Here is a 27,967-nt window from a genome sequence, read left to right as displayed (position 1 = left end):
ACGAATAATGGGTATAATAAATAGTGAAAATAGTCAATAGTGAAATGTATCCATTTAGTAATCTTTTAATATTTATATATAGATTTTTAAAATAAAACGCACTTTCTTCATTTGTATAACATTTATTCTTGATGTTTTTGATTTTGCCATATTGTTTCCATTACAATATAATAATTTAACTTTAACTTACTCAATAAAAGTTGAATGTTTCGGATTCAGTTATGTTATATGTGTGTGTTTGTTTTCTGTTTTTTAATACCTTTCATTATACGTATTGCCCAACTTTACGAAGAAGAATTGCGCGTCTGTTAACACTTTTTCAGCTTAAACTAGTACGCTAAAATGTCAATTTACTCATTTATAATATCAGTATATATGTTCATCTTGTACACTAAAATCGACTCTGTGCTAAGCCTATTTGTAGGTTTTTTTTTTGTAAAAGATTATGACCATGAAAATCATGTAAATTTAACTTCGAAGCAAATAATATTTGTCCTATAAATGGGTGCAACGAGAACAAGGAAAATACAATTCATTTTGCTAGGTGCATGAGTGCTAAATGAGATTTATTAATGCCAAGTCCCTAGGGGCTCCGATGGACTCTATGAGACGCATCAGACCAACTGGCTGCCTACTTTCTTTTATACAACATCCTTCTGTCGATCCGAACGAAGTGAGAAAAATTTGCTCAATGTTGATACTTTTCTGCTGTTTCAAAAACGATGGAGATCATGGATGATGGGATAATGATTGGGTGTATGGCTAAAAAGCGAAAATAAAAAGGATACACATGAAGTCTGCGTTTATGCGGCTGGGATGTTTAAGAGCATGGAAGGTTTTTAAAATTAAACAGAGGGGGAGAGAATGTTAGAATTAAGAATTAAGACAGACTTTCGACAAATAAAATAGTTTTGTGAAAACATATTTGATAAATTTATATATCATAATCATTTAAAATCATTGTTTCATTTGAGATAATAGATAATCAAATAAAATGTTAGTACATTCCATAAAAGTTCTAAGAAATTTTAAAAATGTATTTGGTGGGATATTTGCTAAAATTTCTGGGTTTCTATAGATATTGGAAGCTTTATTTAAAATAGTTTAAGCAATAAGCAATGAAATGATGTTTGAAATGATTTGACTTACCGCATAAACGCCTTTAATATTCAAACAACTTTGACAGACACATGCACACAAACATTATTTAAGACTATATTAAACATTAAGCGGCTTATTTTTCGCTAACTGTTTGTTGTAGCTCTAAGACTGTGTAAACATAATCACAAGTTAAGCAGATCGGGATTGGAGATGGAAGCCATCAGACGACGATTGGGGTGCGACCATCCAGGGTCTTGCTATCCGTCAGATTCGATGACAGCGAACAGGATGTGTTGTTCTCATCCTCGAATAGCTGCAGATGGTGTGGCGGATTATGCAGCTGCACCTGCTCGGTGATTGTGATGGCATCACTGCCGGACAGCAACGGTGACTCCAAATTCTGGGGCACCAAGAGCACACCACTAGGATGAGCCGGAGACGGAGTGTGGATGGCGTACAGGGAACTGCTGGCCGTGGAACTGTCGCTGGAGATTGGAAGCAGAAGCTCCACACACACCGGCGGTGGCGATGGACTGTTCACCTGGGTAACCATCGTCTCCTCTTCGCTGCTGGTCAGATCGTTCATCTGGGCCACCGTTTGATGAATCCTCACGTGCTCCGTGTCATCCAAATCGTTGAGTTGGTAATACAGATTCAAGTTGTCATCCAAAATGGGCGCAAAGAGGCGGCGAAACTGTGCGATCAAGGCCGCCTCCTCCTTATCTTGTTCTGGGCGCTCGTCTTCCTGGACAATCATCCCCTCCTCCGTATCCGCTAGGTGGAAATTAAACTCAATGGCATCGTCCACCAGGGTGGTTCTGCCCTGCCCCCTATCGATTTCTATTGAGCAATCTTTAACACTTCGTTGACCCCGTCAGACTTTGCCTTTGGGCGATTTTAATTTCGTTGGCGTGCTAAATAGAGACACAGAATAGTTATGATTTAGTCACAGGTTATAACAAATGATATCCATTTCATGGGATAGGGCTCACCTGTTCTCATCCTTGCCCGTTTGCGTCTGCGCTGTGGAAACCGTGTTTTTGCTATATGGCGCTTGAAACGAGGTTGAAGTTATGGTAAAATATCCGCCCGGCTTTGGCTTCAGATGCCTGTTGTTCATCTGCATGTGCACAGTCTTCATGAACTCGATTTGGTGGGCCAGCTTCTGGACTTGTTCCTGTGGAAGATTGCCATATGATTGAGCTGCCTAAATGATAATCCCTCTGTACCCTTACTTTGAGTTCTTCGTTCTCCTGGTAGAGATCAGGCGACTCCTCCGGGACCAGACCCACTCCATTTAGCGAGAATGAAGCTGTTATGCTCCGCACCTTGGCCTTCTGATCCCACTTGTCGCCCTGGCCCTTAAAGACACGCAATATCTTTGAACCGAACACGAGGGCAATGGTGGTGGTCGTGGAAAGCTGGGTGCGCACAAATCCCAGCATATACTTATAATCGGGTCCGGCGTTCGGAAAGAGCATTACACTGCAAGGAAATATTGGTAGTAAGTAAATTATCTATCACAAGTTAAGTACCCAAATATTCTAGCTACTTCCATGTGCCAGCCAATTAGGTTTAGATACACAATAGTAACCTAACACAATTGTAGTGGCTACAGGTGCGTGGCAAGTATTCCAACAAATTGCATTAATTATTAGGACTTCATTGAGGGAACTTCAGTGGACCAGCCGGAATGCCCGGAATGTCTGTGTAAACAAAGCGACAGCCGTATGGAAGTCCGTGGAAATGGAGAGAAGGATGCGGGTCCTGGTGAGGCCAACAAAAAGGATTACGCGCGAGCACGAGCGCGCACAAAGCAAAGGAATTTAATTAAAACCGGGCCGCGTAAGACGGGCAGCTTTACATTTCCCCTAATGGACGGGATGCGTTTCCCAGCTGGATTACCCAACATGTGTCAACTGTTATAATTCAATTTGCTGCAAGTGGAAGCTTGTTCAGGTGGGGAAGCCTCCAGGATGTCTAAATAAATATATGAAAATGCCATTTTTTCTCTATTCATAAATAATATTACTCCAGTTATTTGGATTGTTGAAAAATTCATAAAGGTGTTTGGAGGAATCTATCGTCATATTAAGATAGATTCTTAGATGGATAGATTCGCTTAAAAGATACTTTATATATATTTAGAATCTTTAAAGGCTCTATTGATTTATTGGCAACTCCAGTGATATATATTTAGATATTATAATGTACTATTACTCTGTTCAGTATCCTTAATATTCTCAATATTCCTTAACATCCTTAATAAAATTAATGAATATATACAAATAATACATATATTCTTGGAATAATTACTAGAACACAACTACTTACTGGAACACCACCATAGCAATATTGACGAGGGCTATGTTGTAGATGGCGTAGGAGATGAGCCGGGCCTCGTTGTACAGACTCTCCGCATTCCGCACATTGTAGCACACCCGGATGCCCCAGGCCAGGAAGAACACTTCTCCGATGGCCAAACTGTGATCCCACCAGTTGTACGAGCACTGCTTGAACTTCAACTGACTCTGGTCTAAGATCTGGATAATTATATAAAATATCTAGGATAAGGTTTCTTAACATATTATAGCTATTAAGTTTACTAACCACTTCTGCTGTTGGCGTTGCCGAAATCGTCCATGTGCCCAAGTAGATCAGCATAACCAACAGAATGGGCACCATCCACTGCAAAAGCTGCTGATCATTCAGTTTTATTTTGTGGGCCGACTTGACGCGATACGTTAGAGAAACCCTTTAAATGAAAGCAAGTACTTTAAAGTTTAAAATGAAATATGGTATAATTGTATAGTCCTACCGCCAGGTTTTCATAAGCAGAGAAGTGTAGGTGATACAAAAACCCATATGCCGCGTCCATTTAGTGGCAATACACCAAGTGGTATCCAGATAGGGAAAGATAGCTACCATCTGAAAAAGAATCAAATATATGGATTTTAAAAAAATACACCATATAAATTATTTAATATAAAAAGGGCTTGTAAATAAGTTCGACAATTAAATATATTATATCCACACAGACATTAACATGAACAAGTTATCAGATTTATTCAGATCCCGGGTTATTCTTAGTTTTTTCCACATCAGATCCTCTTTTGCGCCCAGCTCTTCCTTCGCCCTTTTCCGGGTCCACGGATTTCCGTTTTCCATTTTTCTCCGAAGGGCTCAAACATTGCCCGCAGTTCTCCATGCCCGGCGAATACTCCTCAATTTGTATGGTTGTCTCGAAGAACTTGAAGCGCTTGTGGATCAGAGTGGTGGCCTCCTCGAGGATCAGCTGGGGATCGGCATCCTTGGAAATGGCCAAATGAGCGGATAAAGCCACCTTATTGATGGACAGGGCCCATATCCTCAGGTTATGTACATGCACCACACCCGAAATGGACAGAAATGTCTGTTTCACCTCCTCGTAATCCATAAAATCCGGCGTGGCCTCCATCAGGACCATGAGGACGTCCCTTAAGATTTTGAACGTAACGACAAGAACCAGCACTGAAAAGACAAATGTGCAAACCGAATCCATGAAGGCCCACTCCGGCCAAAAGAATATTATCAGGGCGGCCACGAAAACGCCAAAGCTCTGGATGAGATCCCCAACCACGTGGATGATAGCAGCTCGGACATTGATGTTCTCATGTCCCTTTGCCGCATACTGCACGGATACGGATTTTCCCAACAGCGTGTCCTTTGACATTTTGTGGACTCCTGGCAGAGAGTGCGAGTGGCCGTGTTGCAACTGCATGGCCATGATCACATTAAATAATATAGCCAGTGCCGATGTGATCAGCATTATCTTGGCATCCAGATCGAAATCCTCGTTAACCCATCGCATTATGGCCATGTACACGAGGATGCCTGGGATGGAATTCTAGTTTAGTTTTCAGAATCACTGAGTGATTTCAATTTAAAGCAGATAACTTGTTTTGCCAACATTTTCAAATTCGGTCTTACAGGCTGATTCTAAGCTGAACATGATAATTTAAATTTAATATTGATAAAAGCAAAGAGACAGTTATCTGCTGACCGATTGATAAGACTGGCAAGCTTATCATCTACCAGGACGAATAATTACCGTTCACCTGTGACTACCCAGATGAAGAATATGGATACCATGGCCCCAATGACCTCAGCCCGATGCCATCCGAAGTTCAGACGCTCCGATGAGGGTCTGGCAGCCAAATGAAGTGCAGAAATTGAAATGAGAAACGAGGCCAGATCCGTCAGCAAATGAGCGGCATCTGTGGCAATGGCCAGGCTATTGGCCCAAATGCCGCCGATGACTTCGAGTATCAGGAAGATGGAGCACAGAATACAGGCGATTATCAAAACTCGCCTGGCGGCCTTGTCCACACCAGTTTCTTTCTCCCTGAAATGACAGTGGGCATCCCATTTGGCGGTTATATGCGAATGTCCTGTAATTGTGACAGTTTTCGGCGAATCGGAATTACAGGTTTTTTTCTCATCCGAATTTTCCACATTTTCTGGCATAATTTCATCGGCTTTTTGATCAGTTTCCACGGCGGTATTTTCGACAATTGGTGTTTCTGGAGCTCCTGGTTGAAAGTCCGATGTTCCAGAACCCATATCTTGACGGGATTGCTTCTCTGGCACATAATATAGATTGCGATGGAAGGGAACCTTTAAAATATTTATACACCCATGCGTTTCTTCAGTATTCGTAGCAGTTTGTGGCTTCGCCTCCAACTCATTTTCACTCTTTTTGGTGGCGGAAGAATTTGGATTTGGTTTCAAAACTACTGGAGTAGGTCGTTTCCAAGTTTTGGGCTTCGATGCCTCCTCAATTCTTCTCAATTTGTCAAGAAACTCCGGCGATTCACCCAACTGATTATTTAAAAGTGATTTGGTTGCTTCATAATTCTCAAATTTTTCCGATCGTATGAGACTCTCGTTAGAGAAGTCTGTTGAAAGTTTGTTTGCACTTTTTTTCTTTTCTATAAAATTCCTTGAGGACCCTTTGGTATTGGGTATATTTTGATTAACTTCCGGTGGAAATGCATCCGTTTTGTTGTCCTTTGTCCAAGCAAACCTTTTCCGGAGAAGTGCTGCCCAACTATCATCGCTTTCTAATTTCTTTTGCGCGGTTTTTGAAGTTGTATCTTTTCCATCACCCGTTTGCGATCCACATTCGGCATGATTTTTCTTAAGCACATTTCCTGTCGACTCTTTTTCCTTTCCACTTTGAGTGCTTCTTCTGGGTATTATATCTATATCGGGGATCTTGACAATTTCCCTAATTGCCGCCTGTAATTCCTCCTCGTCTTCTTCCTCAGAATCTTTATCTTTTGTGTGCTCATCTTGCGATTTTTTACTCATAATTTAAGGAATTTGTGTTCATTTTGATTAGAAAATCGACACATATTTGTACTTTTAGTCCCGTCTTGCATTCCATCCTCTTAACCCATTTTGCTTTCTTGTACCTAAAGTCGTGTATTGCCATTGTGTGTTGCATTTATGGGTGGTAGGTGGTTTTATGTGTCCACTGGGGGTTAAGCATTGTTGGTTTCCTAATGTGGACAACATAATTGCCAGCCAGTGAACGGGGAATAGAAAGCTAAACGTTTTTGTCTAGTGAATGTGGTATACCTTATACACTCTAGCTTTAGTTTAAGTAAATTGAACAATGTATACTCTCTATTTAGCTAAGAAAAGATATTTAACTTCTTAATGTTACTGTATAGTCACGAAATAATTTGAAAAATCTGCAATACCCTTTCGACGCGTAAGTGCTTAAAAGCCGCATTTAAAAACCCATAAGTGGTACTTTTATGTGTTGGCTTGTTCCCAGATCCCTTTGCCGTCTGTGAAATGGGAGTGGAATAAGGGCCAAAACGGGTACACATGTGGGTTAATTATGAATGAGCGCGTGCCGACCACTTTGGGCCTTTTGTCGCATTAGCAACATTGTTTTCAAATGGCCTTTGTATGTTTCTGACCCCTTTCTGGCCCCCTTAATGGGTTAAGAGTGTTGTCCCCAATGGGGACAAGTACTCACCTCCAGATACATGATGGCGCAGCCGATGAGCGTGATCATCAGAAAGATGGGGCTGGCCACCTTGAAGACCTTCACGCGACGATGCCGGAAGAGATAGCCGGCGAGAACGAAGGTGCCGCAGGCACAGCCAATGGATATGGTCAACAGCGATATTCTGAAGGAGCCAAAGAAAAAAAACATTCACTTGAAAGATAGCAAACAAACGGCAGAGATGGAGTGTGATTCCTTTGGTGGTCTACACTTTCTTCAGTTATAACATGATTTTTTTTAATAAATATTTGCTTTGGAAAATTCACTAGCAACTTTGGCCTATGCCATCTGTTAGTTGATTAAAACCAATTAAAAGATATAATTTCTTAAAAGTTGCAGTGCGTAAAGAAGAATTTTAAATTGAACTTCAATGAAAATTAAGTCATTTATAAAACAATATTTATTGTACATTTTCAGCTTCCCATTTTTATTTGCCAACCGAGAAAGCAGTCCACTTAGCAACACACATAGGTATCACTCCTACCATCACTGGCAAACACAATCGGATGCGGATACCCACCTGAATGGCCAGTGGTAGTTGGCCAAACATGGCTCCGGACCCGTGCACGTGTCGCAGCCGGGGGCGCAGGGCAAACACTTGAAGACCTCGGAATAGTAATTGCTTATGTTGTCCTGCTGCTCCTGCCAGGCAATCTCCATGATGGTGCCATTGAATCCGTCTGGATGCCGCAGCGAGTAGAATCCCCCGCGGCAGAGGCACTGGTACGAGCCACGGGTCCAGCTGCTGCTTCCGGTCAGCGTGGTCAGCAGTTTGCCTCCAGTTACGGTAGGAGTCTCCGCACTTGGCTGACGGTAATCGCACTGCAAGGAGGCAAACAAATGGACTCGGATTAGGGGGCATCAGGTGGAATCGTTACGAATTGGACCAAATGCAGAACCACCAAAGCACTTTGGTTCTACACAAAAATATTTTATGTTACCCTTATTATATAAACATTTAAATTGGAATCAATTTGATAAAAATCAAATATTTATTTCGTATAATATTTATACAAATGACTGCTTACAAATGCAATTCGGAAAACAATAAGTATTTAGAAAAATATACGCAAGGCCCTATTAATCGCGTTTAAAAAAGATCTAAAAATAGAGGTGTTTCTCTCTGGTCTCGGTGGGCTGACTATTGGCTCCAACTCCATTGGCTCTATATCTATATCATCATTGGAAACGGGTGCAGGAACTTCCTCCTCCAGAAAATGCACGCGTATAGAAGGAGTTTCTTGCACTTGAACTGTGCTGATTCTTTGAAAGGCCTTCTTCTCTTCGGCGCTCATTTTGCGCCAAATGGAGACGACCTCCGCGCGCAGCTTTCCAGGCTGTTCTCTCCTGCATTTGTTTAAAAAACTCTTAAATGCCGTACAGGAGCGAGCTCGACGCGCCACTTTTAATGGACTTGGACTAACGGCCACCGGAGTATTGAGTCGTGGGCTCCGCCTGGTGGGAGTTTTATTTAGGATGGCAGATGGTTTTGGGGACACAGGTTCTTTTCTATTGAGACGCTTGACGGGCTTGACCACAGATGAAGAAGACTTTCCCATTTTCTACCAACTGTCTTGCTAACTTGTACAAAATTGAGCTGTGTTAGTGCTTTTTAATCGGCGTCTTCCGTAGTTCAGTTGTCCACCAAACCGACTCAGGATTTCGTAGAATGTATATGTCCTAAGAATAATAGACAACTAAAATGTATTGTAAATTTAGCAAAAAAAAATTTTTATTTACCCAGAGGTGCAATCGACTGTCAAAGACAAATTTAAAGTCATGGCAACCTAGATCAGATTGTATGGCAACATATTTGAAAATCCTTACATAACCTATACACTAAAAAAAAGTTTAGTTTACTCACCACCATGGAGGTGCGATGACACTTGTGGGAGCTGTGGAATGCCTGCAGATCGTTGATGGTGCTCTCATCGATGGCCCCCATTCTGCTGCCCAATAACGAGGTTCTCCGTGCCCCCAAGCGATTGTGCGTCTGCAGTTGCTGCATTTTCTGGCGGCGACTGCCAAATGGATAGGGCTCCGCCTCGCATTGGTTAACCCGCAGCGTGGACACGTCAATGTCGATGCTAATGAAGCCCCTTAGCCCGTGGCGCCCAATCGGCGGAATGGCGATGCTGTAGGACACCAGCCAGCGGCTCTGGGAGCACGAGAAGTAGGGATAGGTCCACCAGCCCTTGTAGTAGTTGTTTGGCGGACTGGGCGCGAATTTGGGCGAACGCAAGGTGGGTGAGGAGGTCTCATCGTCGAACCTGCGGTGGAGATGCCAGATGAATGCGGGGTAAAGAATGCTGTAGCGTTGCCACTTTGGCTTTTATTTTTAAAAATTACTGACTAATATTTCTATTTCTACTTATTAACTTTTTACAAAATGTATCGCAATGTCAATTTTATCATAAATTGATTTAAAATATATTATTTTGATTTAATGTAAAGTAAAGTACACTGAATAGAAATATTTATTTTAAATTCTTTATTTTAAAACCTTAACTACATTTATCTGCGATATATTAAACAGTGTTTATTTAATGTTTTAATAGAAATGAAATGCAAGTAAAAGTTAAAAGTAATTTAAGACTTTCAGCTATATTTCAATCTACAATCTACTCGACAACCCTGATTATTTTTCCACCTACCAGGGATAACTGCCAGCGGGTTTTTTGCCAATCTGCAGTCCGTCTTCGTCGTACCGCTGGATTTCCGCCGCTGCCCCCTTGACCCACCAGACGTAGGACTGGACCGCTCCATTCGTCAGATTCAGGGCCAAAATGCGGGCACCGGTTATAAAGTCATCGGTTAGCAGGCCTTTGGCTAAAGCATCCGACAGTCCTGTTGATGAAAAGCGGCAGCAATCGTTAGCATGGCCAAAATGTTATTTGAATAATTGGTGGCGGAAATGAAATGAAAGTACGCAGAAAGTAATTACACATCCTACTTGCAATTGGTCGTGTCACTTGACTGCCCGTAATTGCTGATTACGGAGCCCAAATTGCCCAACTTTAATTATTTATGTTGCGAGGGCTGCGGCTTTCAGTTTCGGCCGGCCATCGTTTTGGATTTCCCAGAGGGAAATGCATTTCCATTGTTGATTTCCCAGCCAGCAACGTTTTTCGTTTGATTGCGTTCGCCGTGATTTACATAAATATTTTTGCAATTTCAACTTTGTTATTGGCGGTTATTGCAATAATGCTTATGTTCACATGCACAATTATTAATCGAAAACAATCGATGTTTTTAACCACTGAAGCATAATTTAAGATTTAATTATTCCTTCTCATTTTACATCACAATATTTTTCTCAGCTTAATAAAAAAATATTATATCCTTTAAAATATATTTTATAAATATTTTGCAGAGTTTGTTTCAATTCAAGCTTCTCAGTTTCCATTTTGAACATAATTTTTGGTTAATACACATGTATATGTTTGTTTAAAACAGCTTCCCTTTAAAACGCAGCTTTTAATTAAATGATGATATGCAGTCACATGAATTATACATGTGCAATTAAATGTGTTAATCGCGCTACGAGACTTTGGGGCTGTTTACCCAATTGAGTGGCATTCTGCTTAACTTGCCACATCTGTTATTGTTGTTGTGACCTTGAAACAGTCATTAAAATCCGCAGCCGTTGTTGCAGTTGTTCTTTCGGCCTTGGCGGAAGTGTCAGCCCAACACAACAATGATTAATATGCGCGGCAGGACATCAGAGGCCTTCTCTTTCCCTCTGCTGCCTTCTCGCTCTTTCTCCCAGCAAGTGTGTGAAAGTGTGTGGGCGGTGACTGTCAAAAGCTAATATTTTTGCAACACTCGTCCGCCCTTCGCTTCTAGTGCTGACAGGATTTCAGAAACGAATCCGAAAAATAGCTGAAACAGTAGTGACATTCAAACCTTTGGCAGTAAAAGCTTAACATTTTCAACAGATATTAAGCGCTAATAGCTTGTTCTTATTTAAACTTCATATTTACATGGATATGATGTGCGTAAAACACAAACCAGTTCTATTGATTTTAATTGTAAATGTTCCAAATTTTATAAAATATTTTTAGCATGAAGTTTTAGTTTTAGTTCCGAATAATTGCACTTTTAAATCCTATAAAGTGCTATTTAAAAATAGTAGTTTAAAGCATCTAAAATATAATAATGAAAACAAGCTAGATTAGCGAGAAAATACCCTAAAGGATATCGCTGTTGTTTAACTTTCTGCGATGGAAAAAAAAGGGGGGAAGGAAGCGAAAGCGAAACGAGAATTGTTTACAAAGTAAACTTATTTAAATTCGATTACCGCAACTTCCGTGGCACTTTCTTTATTTTTATGTTTTAGTATGTATAGGGTTTGCTTATTTTCCTTTTCCTGTTTGCCGCTGTTGCTACTGTACAAGGTACGCACAACATCTCGGAAACTTTTCCTCTTTATCCTGGAGGAAGCAACATAAACCGAACACGTGCATTTTGTAGTTGGCCAACTTTTTTGATTCCGTGCCGTGGGAGTGGAACTGAAACAAAGGATCTGCGATGTGCCACTATATGTAAGGAAAATGGCGCTGTACGTATACTTATTTCGCACGATTTAATTCGTGATTATGGTTCTTTAAAGGTACATATGTGCACTAGATTATAGAACACATTATAAGAAAATATTAGGAATATATTAGGGATATTATAACGTCGAAATTCGAAATATATTCCGACAATTTGAAATTTGTTTGTTTAATATTACCTTATTTTTTTACAAGTTAAATAAGTTGTTTGTTTAAGCGCAATATTTCGTATTCAACAGATTCGTTGCGGGATAGTTTAAGAAATATGCGAAATCATATATTTTTCTACAGTGTATAGATGTGTGCTTACTTCTTATCCTTTTTCTATTCTGCAAATTGTGGCCGCGACAGAACGCTTATGGTAAACAACATTTCGCATTTGCTGTCAGCTGGTTTTCACCTGAGAAGGTAACACACTGGGACGGAACGAATAACGTGAATAACGTGAACGATGTGCTTATGGGTCACGGACTCATTCATCATCCGCTGAGCCATTTTGTTCCGCACTCGTTCGTATTCCGTCATCAATCTTTTTTCCACTTTTTGGATAGTAGGTGGATTTACTGGCTCTTGGGCCTGTTTTTTTTTTTGTGTTTAACTCACAGGCAAGGTGTTGCAGACAACATAACAACAATTGTAACAACTTGTGTTTGCCTTTTTTCTTGGCCGTCCGGAAAACCAAAAGTTGCAGGGTGTGTAAAATTGGCAATTATTCAAACTACAGTCGGACATGTTTTTGCTGCCCCATGTGGGACTTTGTTTGCAGATGCCAGGTGTTTCAGGAATAATTAAATTTACCCGAGATTCGGTTTGATTCGGTTTCGGTTTTGAAACTAGACATTTGGGGCCAATATTGTAGGGAAGTCCACAAGTGGAAGAATAATTTAAGTGAATCCTTTAAAGGTTTTTATTGTGTGATATATAATCTCAATTAAAAATTTAACATTGTATAAGTAAAGACCAATTTTATTTAAATGGCCTAACTGCATTTACAAAATACTCCCATTTTGGGACTTTAAATATTCAGGTTTCTAGGCGTTTCTTTATTTAATTTTACCTTACGACATTTAGGAAATTGTTTTCAGAAATATAGATAAATAAAGAAAGTCCAATTAAACAGAAAAGGGGTTTTCAATGAACCCAACGGGTATCCTTTTTATTTTCCACAAAGCCTTTCTCTGCGCTTCTCACATTTCGTACTTAGACGCTAGCCAGATATGAAGATATCCATTTGAGTGGCTACCGATGTTGGCCCTTTTAAATTGGCTTAAATTTATTCGATTTGCGAGGGCACTCTATGCGAATAATTTATGCGCCGCATCAAAATTTCAAGAGTCAACATCGTCGGACGAGGCTAAAATGGAGGCAAGTGCCAAAATTGTATACAATTGGCCGCCTCCTGTTGCGCTCCTTCGCTCAACATGACGATGGTAGATGGACAACAACGCCAACAAAAGGCACCAATTTGCTTTCGTCTTATGCGATTTTCGCTGACACGTCTCACCTTTTTTGAGCACGAAAGGAAAAGTCTGATATAGCTGTATGCGTGTTTTTAAGACGGTGTGGAAATCATGACCATAATGGCAACTCGTGCGCCCCAACACTTCCAAGCTACCCCTAGTATCCCAATCCGATGCCAAGCCCAGGGACCAGAGCTCCAGCGATGAGTTCATTGTGCGTTCGGGGCTCTGACTTGCCCTTGACTCTGCATGACAGACAGATAGCGTTTTATTGGATGATTTCTACACTTGGCGAATAACGCGTTGTCTTTAGCCCTGTTTAAGCTTCTTGGCGATTTACGGCCAACACTTTAAGTTGTAAAGGGTAGAGTTAAATGGTATACTAGATTCTTCGAAAAATGTGTAATAGGTAGAAGTTACCTTGTATAAATTTAACCAGGATCACTAGCCCAGTCGATCTAGCCATGTCCGTTTGTCCGCCCGTCTGCTTGTCCGTCCGTATAAAAGCTAGAAATTTCAGCTAAGCTATGCCGATTCTTAGCGACAAAACTGCCACACCTACACTTATATATTAATAGTATCTTATTTTCTTAGATTTCCAAACATGTTGACATTTTCTTAAATATAAATATAGATATTATAATGGTTTTTCTGTTCTTAAAAAAACATGTATGGAAATTGTAAGGCCAGCTTATGTTCCCATTCATAATTTCTTTCAGTTCATCACTTTGTTGGGCATTGTCAAGGCTGCTGTCGGGCGACTGGCAACTGGATCAGAATGAAAGTCTTGTCCTGACAGCCGTGCAGCGGCATTGGGGTTGACAACGAACGACGCACTTGTGGCGCATCAAGCGATGCCGACGCTTCGTCCTTTTTTGCTTCGCCTGTGTGACCCACCAACCACCACCCAGCAACACCCACTCGGTGTCCTTTACCGTTGTTAGAACCAATGTGAACGTTGTTGCTGTAGATTTAATTTAAAGTTCACATTGTGCGTTGTGTCATCCGTCGCATTCGTTCTTGTATTCAACTGTGATTTACCCACGATGCTTTTACGGGAACATCCTCAACGAGAACAAATGGATAGGAGGGGGTTCCAAAAGGAGCAGATTTTGTAAAATTAAGCAAGGACATGTATGGCAATAAGTACACATAAACACAGCATTTTACAAGGTTCGAGCGGCAAATGGAATCTTTACACAGCGCAAGGGCTTCAGATTTCCACTTAAGGGAATATAAGGATTGTCTTTGAACTGGAAAAGATTGTAAATAAATTATTATGTTGTATATAAATTATATATTATATCTGAAATATTATTAAAAACCCTTCATTTTTTTTGCTTAATAATATTTATATATTGCGTGAAAGTTCCAAGTATTTTGCATAAAATGTGTGATGGTACATTTTCCTAGGATCCCGCTTCCATGGAATTTTAAGGAAAAAACCCAGATTTTTTAATGCTTTCAATATTTAATGGATTTAACTATCAAGCGAATGTGCCATGGTAAAAAGTGTCCCGGTAAAAGCTGGAAATTTCAGGAGCACCGGTATCCGAAAATCAACTTCAGTGTGGCATTGCCTACGTGGCCAACGAAATAACTTTAAATGGCCGGCATTCAATAAAAAGTTGTGGAACTGAAACCATATCGATACAGTTAAGCCAACGCACACATACTATATTTTAATCGGCCGCATGTGGGCCACGCGTATTGACTTGGCTATATGAATTTTCCCAGCAGGAAAATGTCATTCTGCTGCGATAACAGACCAAACATTGCCCGCACGCAAACAAAAACAAAATCAATAATCGATGGATGGGATAAAAAATATTGCCATATATGCTGGCAGTACGCTATGAAGGTGGAATTACATATATTCTGGCCAAACTCACCGCCGTGCCGAATGATGCCCACTTCCTGGAGTATCGAGGCGGCCAAATCGGTTTTCTGTCTGGAGCTCTCATATCGTTCCGAGTTGATGGGCACTTGTAGGGGGCGATATAGGGTCGAGATGCACAATGTCCCCAAGTTCTCCGTGGCAATGTCGTGTATCGTCACCAGCGATTGTTCAATGGACGTCTGTAAGTGGTTGGGGAGTTGGTCATTATTGTTATTTAAGTAGGATTAAAAGGGGGGTGGAAATTGCCTAAGTACTGTACTGAAAAAAAAAAATTCATATTTGTGTTAATCAAATTTCAAAATATTTCAAAAACACATCGAACACTTTTTAAATCATCTCACAATATAGATATTTATTTAACTATATATTTTTTATAATCAATTAAAATGTCTATTTAATGTCCTTTTTTATTCGTTTGCCTTATTATCATCTAACATAATTTTTTTCGAGTGCATTTACATATTTTGGGCGATTGTTTCGCTGGCAAACGCATTAAAAATATATTTTGGGCGGAACAAAAACTCATGGTGACCATCATTTGTTAAGACCCTTTTATCGTTTGATTGGAAAATTACGTTATTGGCTTTTCTTTTTATTTTTGAATTTTTTGTTGCGTGCTCGGTTTTGTTTTTGACTTTAAATTGCTAAAGAAAAGCGAAAGAAATTGAATTGAAAAAGATTTTTCACTTGAAGCTTCCATTGTCAAACAAGTGTTTTGTGTTTTGCTTGACAAACCAAGACAATAAAGTGTTGGTCAAGAGAAATGGAGCCCAAATGCGGAAGTTTTGCTACACTTAAGTTTTTCCTAAGGATTTTTGCTCGGCAAGTATCTATAACAAAATTCGCTTGTCTCAACTGTTAAGCATTTAACCTAATTAACTAGACTCATTATGAGCACAAAAACCACAAGAAAATACGCAAAAATTAATTCTGAAATTAACATGGTGAATTGCGGTAGGGAAATAGGTTATAAATAATTAATATACTTTCTGTTTAAGATTAAGAATTTTAGTTTAAGTTGCTTAACAACTATTTTGTTCTACTGTGTAATTTGATTCAAGACCATATAATATTTTGCCTTGCGAACTGCATTTGACAGCTCTTATCGTCCGCATTGAGCATCATTAAGTGCACACTAAATAGCCACTTTATTAATTTTGTAGTGGAAGGGGGTTGGGGGACTCAAGTGGGCTCCCGTCTCGCATTCGCAATTCAATTAAATTCAGCCGAGTGCCCCAAGCTGCAGAACGCACCTTGAACTCAGCTCCACATTTAAAGCCCCTCATTCCCGCTCCATTATTTCAATTGCACTACTGTGTAATTGCAGCTTAATTGGGGTTAGTACTAGGCAACATGGAGTGGCTGCCAATGAGGAATACACCTTTATATATGACCAAATGCATGAAATGAAATAAAGATCCCTTTCTATCTATTTGAAGTATGCTGTAAACAACAAAACATAATTGTGTGCTATCAAAATAGAGAAATATTAAAATATAGTATAAGAATTATATATAAATACATGAAATTATCAACTTTAGCTTAATAGTTTTGGACTAGGTGGACTCTTATTATTATCAATGTTCAATTCAGTGAATTTTTCAGACTTACCCGTGTCACCGTGTTGCCATCGCCGATCCGCACGATATTCCGGAACGAATCCTCCAAGATGGCCCAGTTGCCGGCGAACTTATCCGCCGCAGATGACGAAGCTGGAGCCGATCCCGTTGAAGTGGTTGTCGTGGATGAGGATAGTGACGTGGTCGTCACCGTGTAGTTGCTCACCGTTGTTGTGGTGGCCTCGGGATTTGTGGCAATTGTTGTGGCTGCAGCCGCATGTTTTGCAAATGCGACGAGAAGCAACAAGTGCAGCCACAGCAGAGGGACAGCTTGTGTTGTTAGCCAAGTGTAGGTGTCCACTTGTTGCTGCCGCTGGCAGATGGCATCTCTATCTCGAGGAGCAGCCACGCCTCCATGCGCCTCCTTTGATCCCTCCGCCGCCGCCGCTGCCGTCGGCTTCTTCTTTCTGCGCCTCACCACATTGTGCCAGCATTTCATTGTTGTTTTCGCATTTGCAACTGCAATGGAAGGACACAGAACATGGATTAGTGGCAGACAATAGCGGCTATTAAACGCGAATTGAACCCCTATCTCCATATACAAAACTCAAAGTTAAACAATACTAAGTAAGATACTTAAACTCGTGTCCTGACAAACTGCTTACAACATGTCATTGACAACAATTTTAAACATATTGATGTAGAACTTAAAAGGCTCCTAAGTATCTCCCACCATAACTCATAACTTTAATAGGCAAAAAATCGAAAAAGGAACTTCAATCGATAAGGACTTTATGGCGCACATATATGTTTTTTCAGCCAGGTCCTTATTACACTTTCTTACAAATGGCTGCCATTTTTCCGCGTTTGAAAGCACTGCAAATAAAAAGGCAAGTAAGACGTGGGTGTGTTACTCTCTTTTTGGGTGCTGGAAAAGCCATTATTATGACAACATGAGCAGACAGAAGTGGTCTGGAAATCAAGTCCAAAACTTACTTTCCATGCCTTTCAGTTCAGCTCAAACGCAAATGTGTAGCATTTCCCTTCTTTCTTTTTGCTACGCGTTTTATTTGATATTTACATTTTGCTCGCTTTCACTGTGCTGACGAGAAAATGGGTCGGTTCTGCAAGTGTTTTCCACCCATTCCCACCTATTTTATTTATGCTTTCAGTAAAACAACAGTGTTGTAGGCGTTTAAGGTAAGCAAATGGCTATCTGTCCATGCACTTACTTGGCTGTCATCGGTGTAAACAAGCCGAAAGAAACTCGAAACAGTCAGGAGTTTCTTTCGGCTTGATTACACCTTCCGGGCCATAAATAAATATTTTATCAATTTATTTATGTGTCGGCTCAATATATTTTTTGCAAGTGGTAAAAGACGCACGAAGAATAATTGAGCATGGGTTAGGAAAGCAAACAAATATTATTAGTTATTTATAAGCCAAAAAGCAAGCTTTTTTGCAAAATATGTCCCTCTAAGATTATATTTGGTGTTCTATATGGATTTGGTAGATACATTGGCTTACGTGTCGTATACGTAATTTTTATTCGACACATGATTTATTGTAACATTTGAGCTTTCTATAAACACCTGTCGCTTTTATGTAAAATATTATTATTATTGATGGGTCCAAAGAATTAAAGTTGGCAACTTTCAGTGTTATCTTTCATTATGGATAACTGCTCCCTTGTTTGTCCAGGAACCCCTTCCATCATCTCGTATCCACATTCTAAAGCTGTAACCACCTAGTGGCCCCCAACCCTATATGCATTAGCCATTTGTTGGTATATGGTAAATGTTTATAAAAAAAATTTGCCAGCCATTTGAACTTGACTGACGACAGCATGTGGATTATGACGATGATGATGCTGGGATGGGATTATTATGATTCCGCCCACAGCGCTCCATGTTTATATTTATTGTTTACAGTTGGAAAATTCCTTCTTCTCCATCTCCATGCTCGCGTTTTTCGCGTTTCATCAGCATGACTAAGCAGCGTGCCAGGAAAAACCAGCACAAACACATGGCCAAAAGTGCAGACAGGCAGCGATGCTGAAGATATATGAGCAATATGCAAAGGATTGAGTGGATAGCTTTTGACTGCCTTTGCCACCAGGAGCTCGTAGCCAAATGTTTCTAAAGGGTTCAAGGCACACACACACACAAACACACACCCGCATACACACAGCAATTCATCAGAAACCGAAAAAAAGAGACTTATAAGCAAAAATGCTGTTGAACATGGCTGCCAGTTGTTTATCCTTTTTATTTGCTGGCTAAAATAAACATGAGCGGGGACAAAAAACGAAAGTCCCTCTAAATCTGTGCCGGCCACATGGGGAATATGTACGAAAAAATACACTGGACAGCAAAATCATAGTCGTTAGTTGTTGTTTAATGTGCACTTTAGGTATCTTATATTATTGTATGTTAAACATATTATAGAGTTCTTATAGCATTGCTGAAAGTCTTGAAAAGAAAAAATGAAAAGTTGGAGCTGTGCTCTACTTTGATCGCAAATTTTGTCAGTCACTGTTAGCATGCATATTGAAAAAATTCTTCTACCTTTTTAAGTTTTAAAAGTTTTTTTTTTTGAACCCCTCGGCTTGTCGCATTTTCGTGGGCTTCTGAATTTTTTTGTTTAATTTTCTGCTAAACTCTTTTCATGCATAAAAAATGTTTTTGGATTTGGCTCGACTGATGGAAAGAGACTTTTTAGTGGGTTTTGGTGGCCCCTTTGATTAATAGAATACCTATACTATTCCATGCTTCTGGAATTGGAATTTCTGTGCTGCAAGGTGAAGAACATATAGATTTGTAATTCATTATGCACACTATTTTTGTGGTTATGCCGAACTTACAGTAGAAAATATCAAAGATATGACTTTCATTTGTAAACAAGGTACCATCTAAGAACAAAATCCGTTGCCGCTTTGCATCTTATTCATATAATCTAACAAAACGACTCCGTGTTAGCCATACAATCAAAACTAATCCTGGGGACTCTGCTAACTGCGGTTCTTTAGGGGTCCTGCCAATCATTTCGGATACGCCTATCAGGCATTTCAAATCTCTGGCACAATTTGGCAATACCGGCCGAACCAGATTCTCTTTTGAATTAACCAAGGTCGTTGCTGGCGGCGTTTTTTTTTTGGCTGGAGAAAAACTCCTGAGGCTTGCATTAATTTAATGAGGTTCCTTCTGCCTTTGATTTGCCTGTGGTTAATTTTTTTTGGCCATGCCATCGTTTCTTTTTTTCGGCTCGAGTGCCGACAGACGTTGAAGGAAATGAAACGTTTCAACGCCTTTTCACAGGATCTTCTTCCCGGCTTTCCTTTTTCCCCCACCCATTGAATTCATTTGCCAACTGCCTGCGGTCAGGATGTCACAACTCAACTGGAATAAGTGAAGTCGTCAGTTGGCTGTTTTAGTTGCTGTTCCTGGGATTCCTTAAGCTGTTTCGGCTGTCATGTGTTTTGCATAATGCTCTAGACTTGATTGAACATCTGATTCGACATGGATCAACTTTCCCTTGTCTGTGGCCAAATTAGGTTGTAAAAATTGGTTTCACCATTGTTACATTTTAAATATTGTAGATAGAAAGTTATCATCAAGTTGGTAAAATGTATTTATAAGTGTTACTACCTAAGTTTGTACTTTCCGTCGATGTCTTACCTTGCCTTTCTTTGCTAAATTGCCATTTACCAAGTCAGCCCGAAAACATTTGTACAGTGATATATGTATATTGTCCACATTATAAAGTCATAAAAAGAAAACACACAATGAGCTTAAGGAATGCCTTGGGAACAGACAGGAAACGGAAACGGGGAGGCAAACAGAATACCATAAAAATCAAATCATTGCAGAGCTGAAATCATCGCATATGAGCAGGATAAATGCATTGCAATGGATTGGCAGATGGTTTTCGTCCTTTTTAGCGGGCACTTTCCGGCACATAAAGCACATGAAATTATTATGATCGAAAATCAATGACAGAGAAAAGAGACAAAATCAGCAGAATGTGGCTAAAACGCACAATTGCCAACCATCGTGATGGGGGTTGTATGTAAGAAGCTTTTACTGGCGAACTCTAAATGGGGCTTAAAGGACGCTTGACCCTCCCCCAGGCATCGCGCCCATTTGAAGAGAGACGCACAAATGTGTAAAGCAGATAAAAACGTGCTTATGAAAAGGTCCCTGGAGCCATAGATATAGTTTATGCGATGAAAGCCGCAGCCATGGACCCCAAAATAAAGCCACTGGTCGAGTAGCCCGGATATGGGGAAAGTCCCTGCTAAACAGCTCAAAGTTTGTTTGCCTTTTCCCACAAAACGAGGAAGTAATTTAGCTTTAACCCATTTCCATAAATAAAAGTTTGCTTTCATGTCCGCAACTTTGGACAGGTGCAAGTGTTTTTCCGGTGTCCTTAAAGGCGGAAAAGTCGAAAGGCGACAGAAAGTGTCGCAAAAACTGCAACGACATCAAATGAGATAGTGGCAACAGCTGGAAAAAGTCATTTTGCCTCCAGCACTCAGAGCAACATTAGAAACAGACGCACAAAAATATATTTACTGAAAAAATAATAAAATTATATATATACCACTTGCTATGAAAACGCGTTGAAGATGGTCTAAAAGTTTACTGATGCAAAATATTTGCAGCCAAGCTATAAAAATGTATTAAAAATGTTCTTTATTCATAACCTTGATTTATAACCGTGTCCCTGTCCTTTACTTATATTAAATATATTATGTGAAAACTTTAAACTTTAAATGCGAGAAGAGAACCAAAGCAATAATAATACTGACAAGCTGCTGCGCTGGAAAAACCGGGAATATTGGCAAGGACAAAGTGGGAGCAGAAGTCAAAGGACTAAGGAACAGCCACAGTAGTGCCAAATTAAAAATAAACTTATAAACATGTTGACAAATTTTATCTCTGCTCGTTTTACTCGGTCCTTATTGTTTTTCCTCCATCTCGTCCATTTTTAACGCACGTCATGTGGAAAAATGCGCTGGAGGACACAACTTGAAGCTGGCGGGAGGAATGCGAAAAAAAAAAGTAATAGTCGGCTACCCCACGAGGAGCCCCACTAAAAAAGACTTAGTTGGAGCAGCTGGAATAGCGCATCTGCGTTTGATGTCTTTAGCCAGAAAGTGGGTGGCGTTGGGCGGCGGATGGGGGCTTCGACATTGCATTGCTCCAACGGCTTAGATATTCCATATAGTGTTATTCTTTTGGGAGAAAAAGGAGCGGAGCCGACCAAAGTACATATACTGAACATTTTTTAGGTTTAGGATACTTTATTCTGGTCCTGAGCTTGTAAAAGGCCAGGTCAAATTTCATCATTATATATCTTTTATATCTTTATATAGTAGAAAAACTATTCAGATTATTAGTTTCTCTGAAAACTGACATTATGGTTTTTAGTAAATTTAAAAGTCTCTTTTAATAAAAATATGATACTTAATTCTAGTATAACAGTCGGCGTACACATGTAAAAAATGAGTCACCACAGGACGACGCATATGTTAAATTGGAAAAGGATGAAAAGGACCTCGTTAAAGGACACAATCTATGTCGCCATCGTTTCTGTCGCAGTGTCAATTGCAGTTTGCATATAAATTAGCGTAATTAAATGTCGAACAAATGCTATGAAATTACAGCAACAAAACTGTGCTTAATTATGCTTTTTATTTTTTATTATTATGTAAACAGTATGTTAGATAAGTTAATCAATATCGGTTGGTTGTTTATAGAACATATAGAACATATAACTCAACTCTATGAAATATTTTTCTAATAATTGTATGTAACAAAAATATTTTTTATATAATTTTTAGCACCGCAATGTTTTTTAGTGAAAAGTAAATCTTATATATGTTGATATATAACATTGCGTATACGCCCGGTTGGATATTACCACAAGTTAGTTATTCATTTCCATCACTTTTATAATTAAAATATTATCCTTGTTACAAATTCATCACACTAGAAGTTTCTCCTTAAAACACACATTTCCCAATTCACTTCGTGACCTCCCCAACCCATGTATTCATTCACACCCCCACTTTTTCCCACACTGGCGACCATTAAGTGCGAAAGTTCCCTTTCGAACAGGCAGGATTCCGACTTGTTTGCCACAGTTTCTTGGGACTTTTAAAGGATTTGCCAGAGTCACTGGCGAAATTAAAATGAAAGTGCAAATTTGTTTCTGTTGTGAAGGCAACTCTTTGGCGTTTGACTTTTGGGCCACGCCCATGGCTGCCCACTGGGAGATGCAAATGAATCTGCCCAAACAGTTTATAAAAAAATGCACGCCCTCCAGGATGTCACGCCCCTTTCGCCTGGCTTTTGGACAAACCATTTTTGTTCACTTTGCTGGCATTTAGTTATTTTCCCTATGTAGGGAATTATGCAGATATATACATATAGATTTGAGTAATGAGAAAAGTTGCGATTGGGGGCAGTGCGGACTATTCATTAGCAGTGGTTTTTGCTCGGTTTTGAGCTTATTTAAGACTGCTGCTCCTTTTTTTTTTGTGTGCTCCCTGCATTGCAAATTTCTGAGTAAAGTTAGTTCAACTAACACATTTTTTGTTGCCAAAACTTTTTTAATGAATACCTGCTATTTCCATGGCTATTTCTCAATATATTGTAAAAATAGAATCCTTTGACATTGGCTTTATATTTAAATAAAGCTTAGAAATTGTAAACTTCAGGAAATAAACTAATAATGGGCTAATGACAGATCTTAATTTTTATTCAGTATCTGAGGAGCAAGTATCTAATAGTCGCGACAATCTACTGCAGCACGCTCTCTTGTTCCATTTAATTACGTTTTGTTAATAACGTTGTAAAAAGAAAGTAATATAATCACCGTTTGGCCATGCTGATTATTATTATACTTTTATTGTGGCTCGTGGCTGGTCAATAATAACGTAATTCCCCGTTTTCATTAGGCCAAAACAATCAACACCCAATAAAGTTGGCTAATATGAGTAGAAAATTTGGTGTTCTGCTTCTGGCCAGTTAATACCATTAAAATGGCTCCTTCGGTGAATTACATTTGTTTAAATATCTATTAATTCCGTGGATTGTTACTATTTATTGTCTTTGGCAGCAGTCATGTGGTTCCATTTTATTTTGTGTGTTTTTTTTGTGCAATGTGATTACGGTAGAAGTAAACTCGGCCGGGAAATGAATAAGCAGCTAATAAGCCCCAAGAACATAAGCAGACTAGCAGCACAAGTGCTTACACACTGCCGCCCATAAGTTCGCATACACTTGGGGCTTTTGTGGGGTCTATTATTATTTTCCAGGCCCGGTTTTCCGAGCTGCTGGTGGGGCATTATTGTCAGACATTGAGTGCTATGATTGATGTGGAAAAACAAATGCCTTATCCATGTGAGCAGGGCTTTGTTTAATTATAACAAATGAAAGGGCTAAAGCAAAATGCCATAGGTTGCAAGTGTATTACAGTTACTTGCATACATAAATATACATACTTTTCAGTTCTTGAATAAATCTAAAACGGTTTGGGTTAACCTTTTCATTCTCTAAACCAGCTCAAATTCTATTACTTGGGTGCTAAGCCTATTTGTTAACTTTCAATAAACAATTATTTTCAATTAAATTTGCCATGTTTTCCATATCAGTAAAAGTTTGTCTTTTCCATTAAAATTGAGCCATTGTTTATGTTTGCTTTCAGGCAAAATGTCTTTAATTCGATTAAAACGAAAATTATGTTATTCGGGTAACTTTATAGGCTAATAATCCTGTGACTTGAAATCAGTTTATTGGATTTTCCAATTAAATGCGATTAACTGAAATTAAATCTTAATGCTTTCGTTTGGTTTTAGATGCTGACATGGAATGCAATAAATTTAATATCGCTTGGTATTAGGAATTTTAGAAGCGATTATACATCGCATTAGTATTCAAATTTATACTAGAGGCTGGGATTGATGGTTCAATGCCTTCTTCAGGTTCAGAGTCCTGAATATTTACTGAGCAGACATGGGTACACTTTTCATTTTGGTTTCAGGAGACACAGAAAAAAGGTGAACGAACAGCCAAACGCATGCACACAAACCGCTAAGATACATCAATATTTCTGGGCAGAATTTGTAGCATACTTTCCAGGGTCGCCAGCCGCGTTTGAGCCTTAAAGCCATTTAATTTTATTACACTTTGTGGACTTTAAGAGTCAAAACGGCGGTTAAATGCTGCCTTCGTCGACAACCCCAAACGCTCAACGAGTAAATAATTCAAGGGATTCAATTATGTACAATAATTTGGTATATGCTCCACATAAAGTGTATATACACACACACACCGGTTCTCGAAGGTCTGGTCTAAATTTAAATCTCTAGAGTGGTGGTTTCGGGTCTCATTTTGCTAATACATCTGATGAAATGGAATATCTATGCCGTACTTTGGGGAGCTGCTTCATGTTGTTGAATGAATTATGAAAATTGGGTTAGTTGCGTTTTACTCAGCGAAGATGAGAAAAAAGTTTTGGGCGCTTCAAAAAAAGTATTGTAAAAGGATATGGGGCAGCTTTAATATAAAAATATAGCTTTAACAACACTATAGAAAAATATATTTCCGCTTAGTTTAAGCATTCATTGCTTAGAATAACACTTACTCATCACTTTTCTTATAACTTACCTCCTTTTCCTGAAACTCAAATCATGACTCGCACTTTCTATTTGCCTTCTGCAAAGTCAAAGACGTCTGATTTTCAACTGTTTTTCCTTTTGTATCAGTTATCACTGAGCCTGTTATTTTCACTTAATCATCTCCCTCCACTTTAGCGTTTCTTTTATTGTTTGGTTTTATTCAATTTTGTGTGGAGCTGCTTTCTTCTATGTGTGCACAAATATTTAAATACATTTTTAGAAATGCTATTGGCTTTTGCCAGCTTTTGAATATTTGTGAGTGTCGCTTTGGCTCGTTTTTGTTGAAATTGGCTTTATTTTAAGTTATGCAATGTTTGCTCATAGAGTTTATGTGTTATTTGTGCCGAGTTTATTATTGGTTTAAAACTTAAGAAGTGTAACGAATATTTGTCATTGCTATTCCAGATACTCAAGTGCTAATACTTTCTATAGTCAAACTTTAAAGTGCTTATGCTCAATCGTTTTGATTCACAAGTACCATTTTTAGAGGATTCAAATTTCAATTTTAAGTCATTATTCATGTCCAAATATTTGCGTACTTGTAATTTGGAGGACGCACTTTTGCATAAAATACTGTGTCAAATATCACAAGTATTTTGATTAAAATTCCTTCGGTGACTTGCAATTAATTGCCAACTTTATGCCAGTATTCTAGCAATTTTGAACTTAGCATCTTTGGAGCTGAGCACACATTATCGTTAATAATTAATGGAACTAAAAGTTTCCTTCAGCCCACAAGGACAACGTAGGAAAGTTGCTGCACAAACTTTCTGATGGGGCAGGAAAAAAGAAACTTTTAAATACTCTTAAAATTTGCCAAAGGCAAATCGGGCAAGGAGTACATTTGTTGGCTAGTCCTTCGTAAATTCCCAACAGCTGAGCTGATATATTTATGAATATTTATTACGCGTGAACTGTCGGTTATTAAAAAACTTAATTGATGCTGCTGTGTAACCTGTTGCCGCCTCATGAAGCCAGAAATTTCCATCGGTTTGCCCGTTGGCAGCAAAGTTAATTACAATATTTCATTGCTCAAAAGTTGGTGGGGAGCGGGTGCGTTGTAATTTTTATATCCAACAAATTGCCAACAGCGCATTAAACACAAAAGTACAAAAAAACAGAGAAAAGCAAAATTACGCCGACGTAGAACTGGTCCAAAATGCAAAGCAATTTGTAGTAAATAAAAAACGGAATGCTGAAATGGCGCGCAAATACGAAACTCAAACAGGAAGGCCAACTTTTCACGCCCCCACAACAAAAATCCGTATAATACACGCATACATATACGCCTATGCGTGTGCGTGTGTGTGTGTGGGCACTCACACCGAGGCAATTCGCACAGATGGGCCAATACATTGACATTGGGCACACGGGGGACTTTGATTTTCATGGCCAAGTGAAAGCGAGACCCCAAGAAGAAGACAGCGAAGTGCTGGAGAAAGCAGTGCAAAGTTGTCTTTTCTCCTTTGGAAAGCAGAAGACTGAATGCTCTTAGCACACCAACGTTTTGAAAAGGTAGAACTTGCAAGGACTTTGCAGTGGTCAAAACTACAAAATACGAAACAAAATGGCTGAAAAAGTAAGCCTTATACAGTTTAAGATCTTTACTTTTTAATGATCCAAAGTTGAACTGAATTCTTGATGCTTGAAATGTTAAATGTTTTTATTCTAATCACATAATTGCTACAACATTTATTAGTTTACTTTGATGAAGAAAATACTTCCTATCTAATTATTTGTTTCTAAATAGAAACAGAGTATAGGAGTTCTTTTGAGAAATTTATACATTTTTGGAAAACAATACCTTCATATATATTTGCAAGTAAATATTCTCTCAAAGCACAGAGTTCCATTGCATTGGAATTACTTAAGTATGATATTATTATTAGGAGTGCATTATGATAATTAGGAGTGCAAAGATCTTGCGTTTGCATAAGACTCCAAAAGCAACTTATAAGTAAAAATCAGAGGCAGACACACCGTTTTTCTGTCTAGGAGAGATTTATGTATTTCAAAGGTTTTTTCTGCTCTGTTCTCCGTTTCACTTCTTGTATTTTTTGGCAAACGCCCACGCGGCGCCAAACTGCGCAGTCTGCTCTGCTTGATTATTCAACAGAGTTTATATCAAAACACATTCTTGTTTTATTTAATTGAAGTCACTAAATTGAATAACGTTGTTACGACTTGGAATTTGACATATATGTAATAATTATTCAAATCTGCATTTGTTTTTGTTTGATTTTTATTTATGTCAAGCATATTTTCGATGATTTTATAATAATAATATTAAATTTCAGCAGATATCATTTTATAGTTTATTTTTTGAGACACCCACACACTCGCACACACACACACACACACTGGCTTTCTTTGAAGGATGTACCGTTATTCCGCTATGGCACAACCGACACACTCAAAACTCCGCGACGAACTGTGCCGTTATCCGTGGCTCCTGCAGAAGGAAAAGGAAAAGTTCGCCTCACCTCGTGCTTTTTCGCTCTCTCGTATGCGTGCTTTCTCTTTCTCTCTGTTATCAATTTGATTTGATTTCGCCCTCAGTCCTCGCACAATCTGCTTTCGCTTGCGCTTGCAAGGGTGACTGCGTGCTCAAGGATGTTCGCAAATTCACCACACTTGTCGCTCG

At 39.1% G+C, this 27,967-nt stretch overlaps 3 protein-coding genes across 5 annotated transcripts; all 3 read right to left on the bottom strand.

The window, feature by feature from the left end:
* Positions 1-106: 106 nt before the first annotated feature.
* On the bottom strand, positions 107-27,749 carry LOC6617723 (probable G-protein coupled receptor CG31760). Of its 2 annotated transcripts, XM_032724110.1 has the most exons (14): positions 27,707-27,749; positions 25,313-25,509; positions 16,690-17,156; positions 15,071-15,257; positions 9,817-10,009; positions 9,027-9,432; positions 7,683-7,984; positions 7,133-7,286; positions 3,920-4,029; positions 3,712-3,856; positions 3,436-3,644; positions 2,337-2,586; positions 2,094-2,278; positions 107-2,015 (listed from the first exon to the last, which is right to left on the bottom strand). In XM_032724110.1, exons 3-14 carry the CDS (start codon positions 17,134-17,136, stop codon positions 1,976-1,978), a joined length of 2,628 nt encoding a protein of 875 aa, XP_032580001.1. In that variant the 5' UTR covers positions 17,137-17,156; positions 25,313-25,509; positions 27,707-27,749; the 3' UTR covers positions 107-1,975. The 2 variants fall into 2 exon arrangements, with proteins under 2 accessions (XP_032580001.1, XP_032580005.1); XM_032724114.1 differs by lacking the exons at positions 107-2,015; positions 2,094-2,278; positions 2,337-2,586; ... (3 more) ...; positions 7,133-7,286; positions 7,683-7,984 and adding exons at positions 8,727-8,842; positions 8,903-8,949.
* On the bottom strand, positions 4,114-6,508 carry LOC116801946 (metal tolerance protein 1). Of its 2 annotated transcripts, none has more exons than XM_032724122.1 (2): positions 5,199-6,508; positions 4,114-4,974 (listed from the first exon to the last, which is right to left on the bottom strand). In XM_032724122.1, the coding sequence occupies exons 1-2, from the start codon at positions 6,451-6,453 to the stop codon at positions 4,166-4,168; spliced, it is 2,064 nt and encodes a 687-aa protein (XP_032580013.1). In that variant the 5' UTR covers positions 6,454-6,508; the 3' UTR covers positions 4,114-4,165. The 2 variants fall into 2 exon arrangements, with proteins under 2 accessions (XP_032580013.1, XP_032580019.1); XM_032724128.1 differs by having other exon boundaries at positions 4,842-4,974; positions 5,192-6,508.
* LOC116801948 lies at positions 8,180-8,741 on the bottom strand. The gene has a single exon (XM_032724134.1). The coding sequence runs from the start codon at positions 8,719-8,721 to the stop codon at positions 8,218-8,220; it is 504 nt and encodes a 167-aa protein (XP_032580025.1). The 5' UTR covers positions 8,722-8,741; the 3' UTR covers positions 8,180-8,217.
* Positions 27,750-27,967: the final 218 nt, after the last annotated feature.

Source organism: Drosophila sechellia, chromosome 2L, assembly GCF_004382195.2.
Source record: "Drosophila sechellia strain sech25 chromosome 2L, ASM438219v1, whole genome shotgun sequence".
Classification (NCBI taxonomy): Eukaryota; Metazoa; Arthropoda; class Insecta; order Diptera; family Drosophilidae; genus Drosophila; species Drosophila sechellia.
Note: the sequence above shows the minus strand (reverse complement) of the source record. Positions and strands in the feature narration are given on the sequence as shown.

What these genes read in the sequence shown, in the direction of transcription:
- LOC116801946 (XM_032724122.1), bottom strand. Translation starts at nt 6,453, where the DNA reads ATGAGTAAAAAATCGCAAGATGAGCACACAAAAGATAAAGATTCTGAG. An exon ending in CTTCATCTGGGTAGTCACAG is followed by an intron (nt 4,975 to 5,198) that starts GTGAACGGTAAT and finishes ATTCCATCCCAG; the next exon opens with GCATCCTCGTGTACATGGCC.
- LOC116801948 (XM_032724134.1), bottom strand. Translation starts at nt 8,721, where the DNA reads ATGGGAAAGTCTTCTTCATCTGTGGTCAAGCCCGTCAAGCGTCTCAAT.
- LOC6617723 (XM_032724110.1), bottom strand. Translation starts at nt 17,136, where the DNA reads ATGAAATGCTGGCACAATGTGGTGAGGCGCAGAAAGAAGAAGCCGACG. An exon ending in AACTACCACTGGCCATTCAG is followed by an intron (nt 7,287 to 7,682) that starts GTGGGTATCCGC and finishes TGGCTCCTTCAG; the next exon opens with AATATCGCTGTTGACCATAT. An exon ending in GCGCCATCATGTATCTGGAG is followed by an intron (nt 4,030 to 7,132) that starts GTGAGTACTTGT and finishes ATTCTTTTTCAG; the next exon opens with ATGGTAGCTATCTTTCCCTA.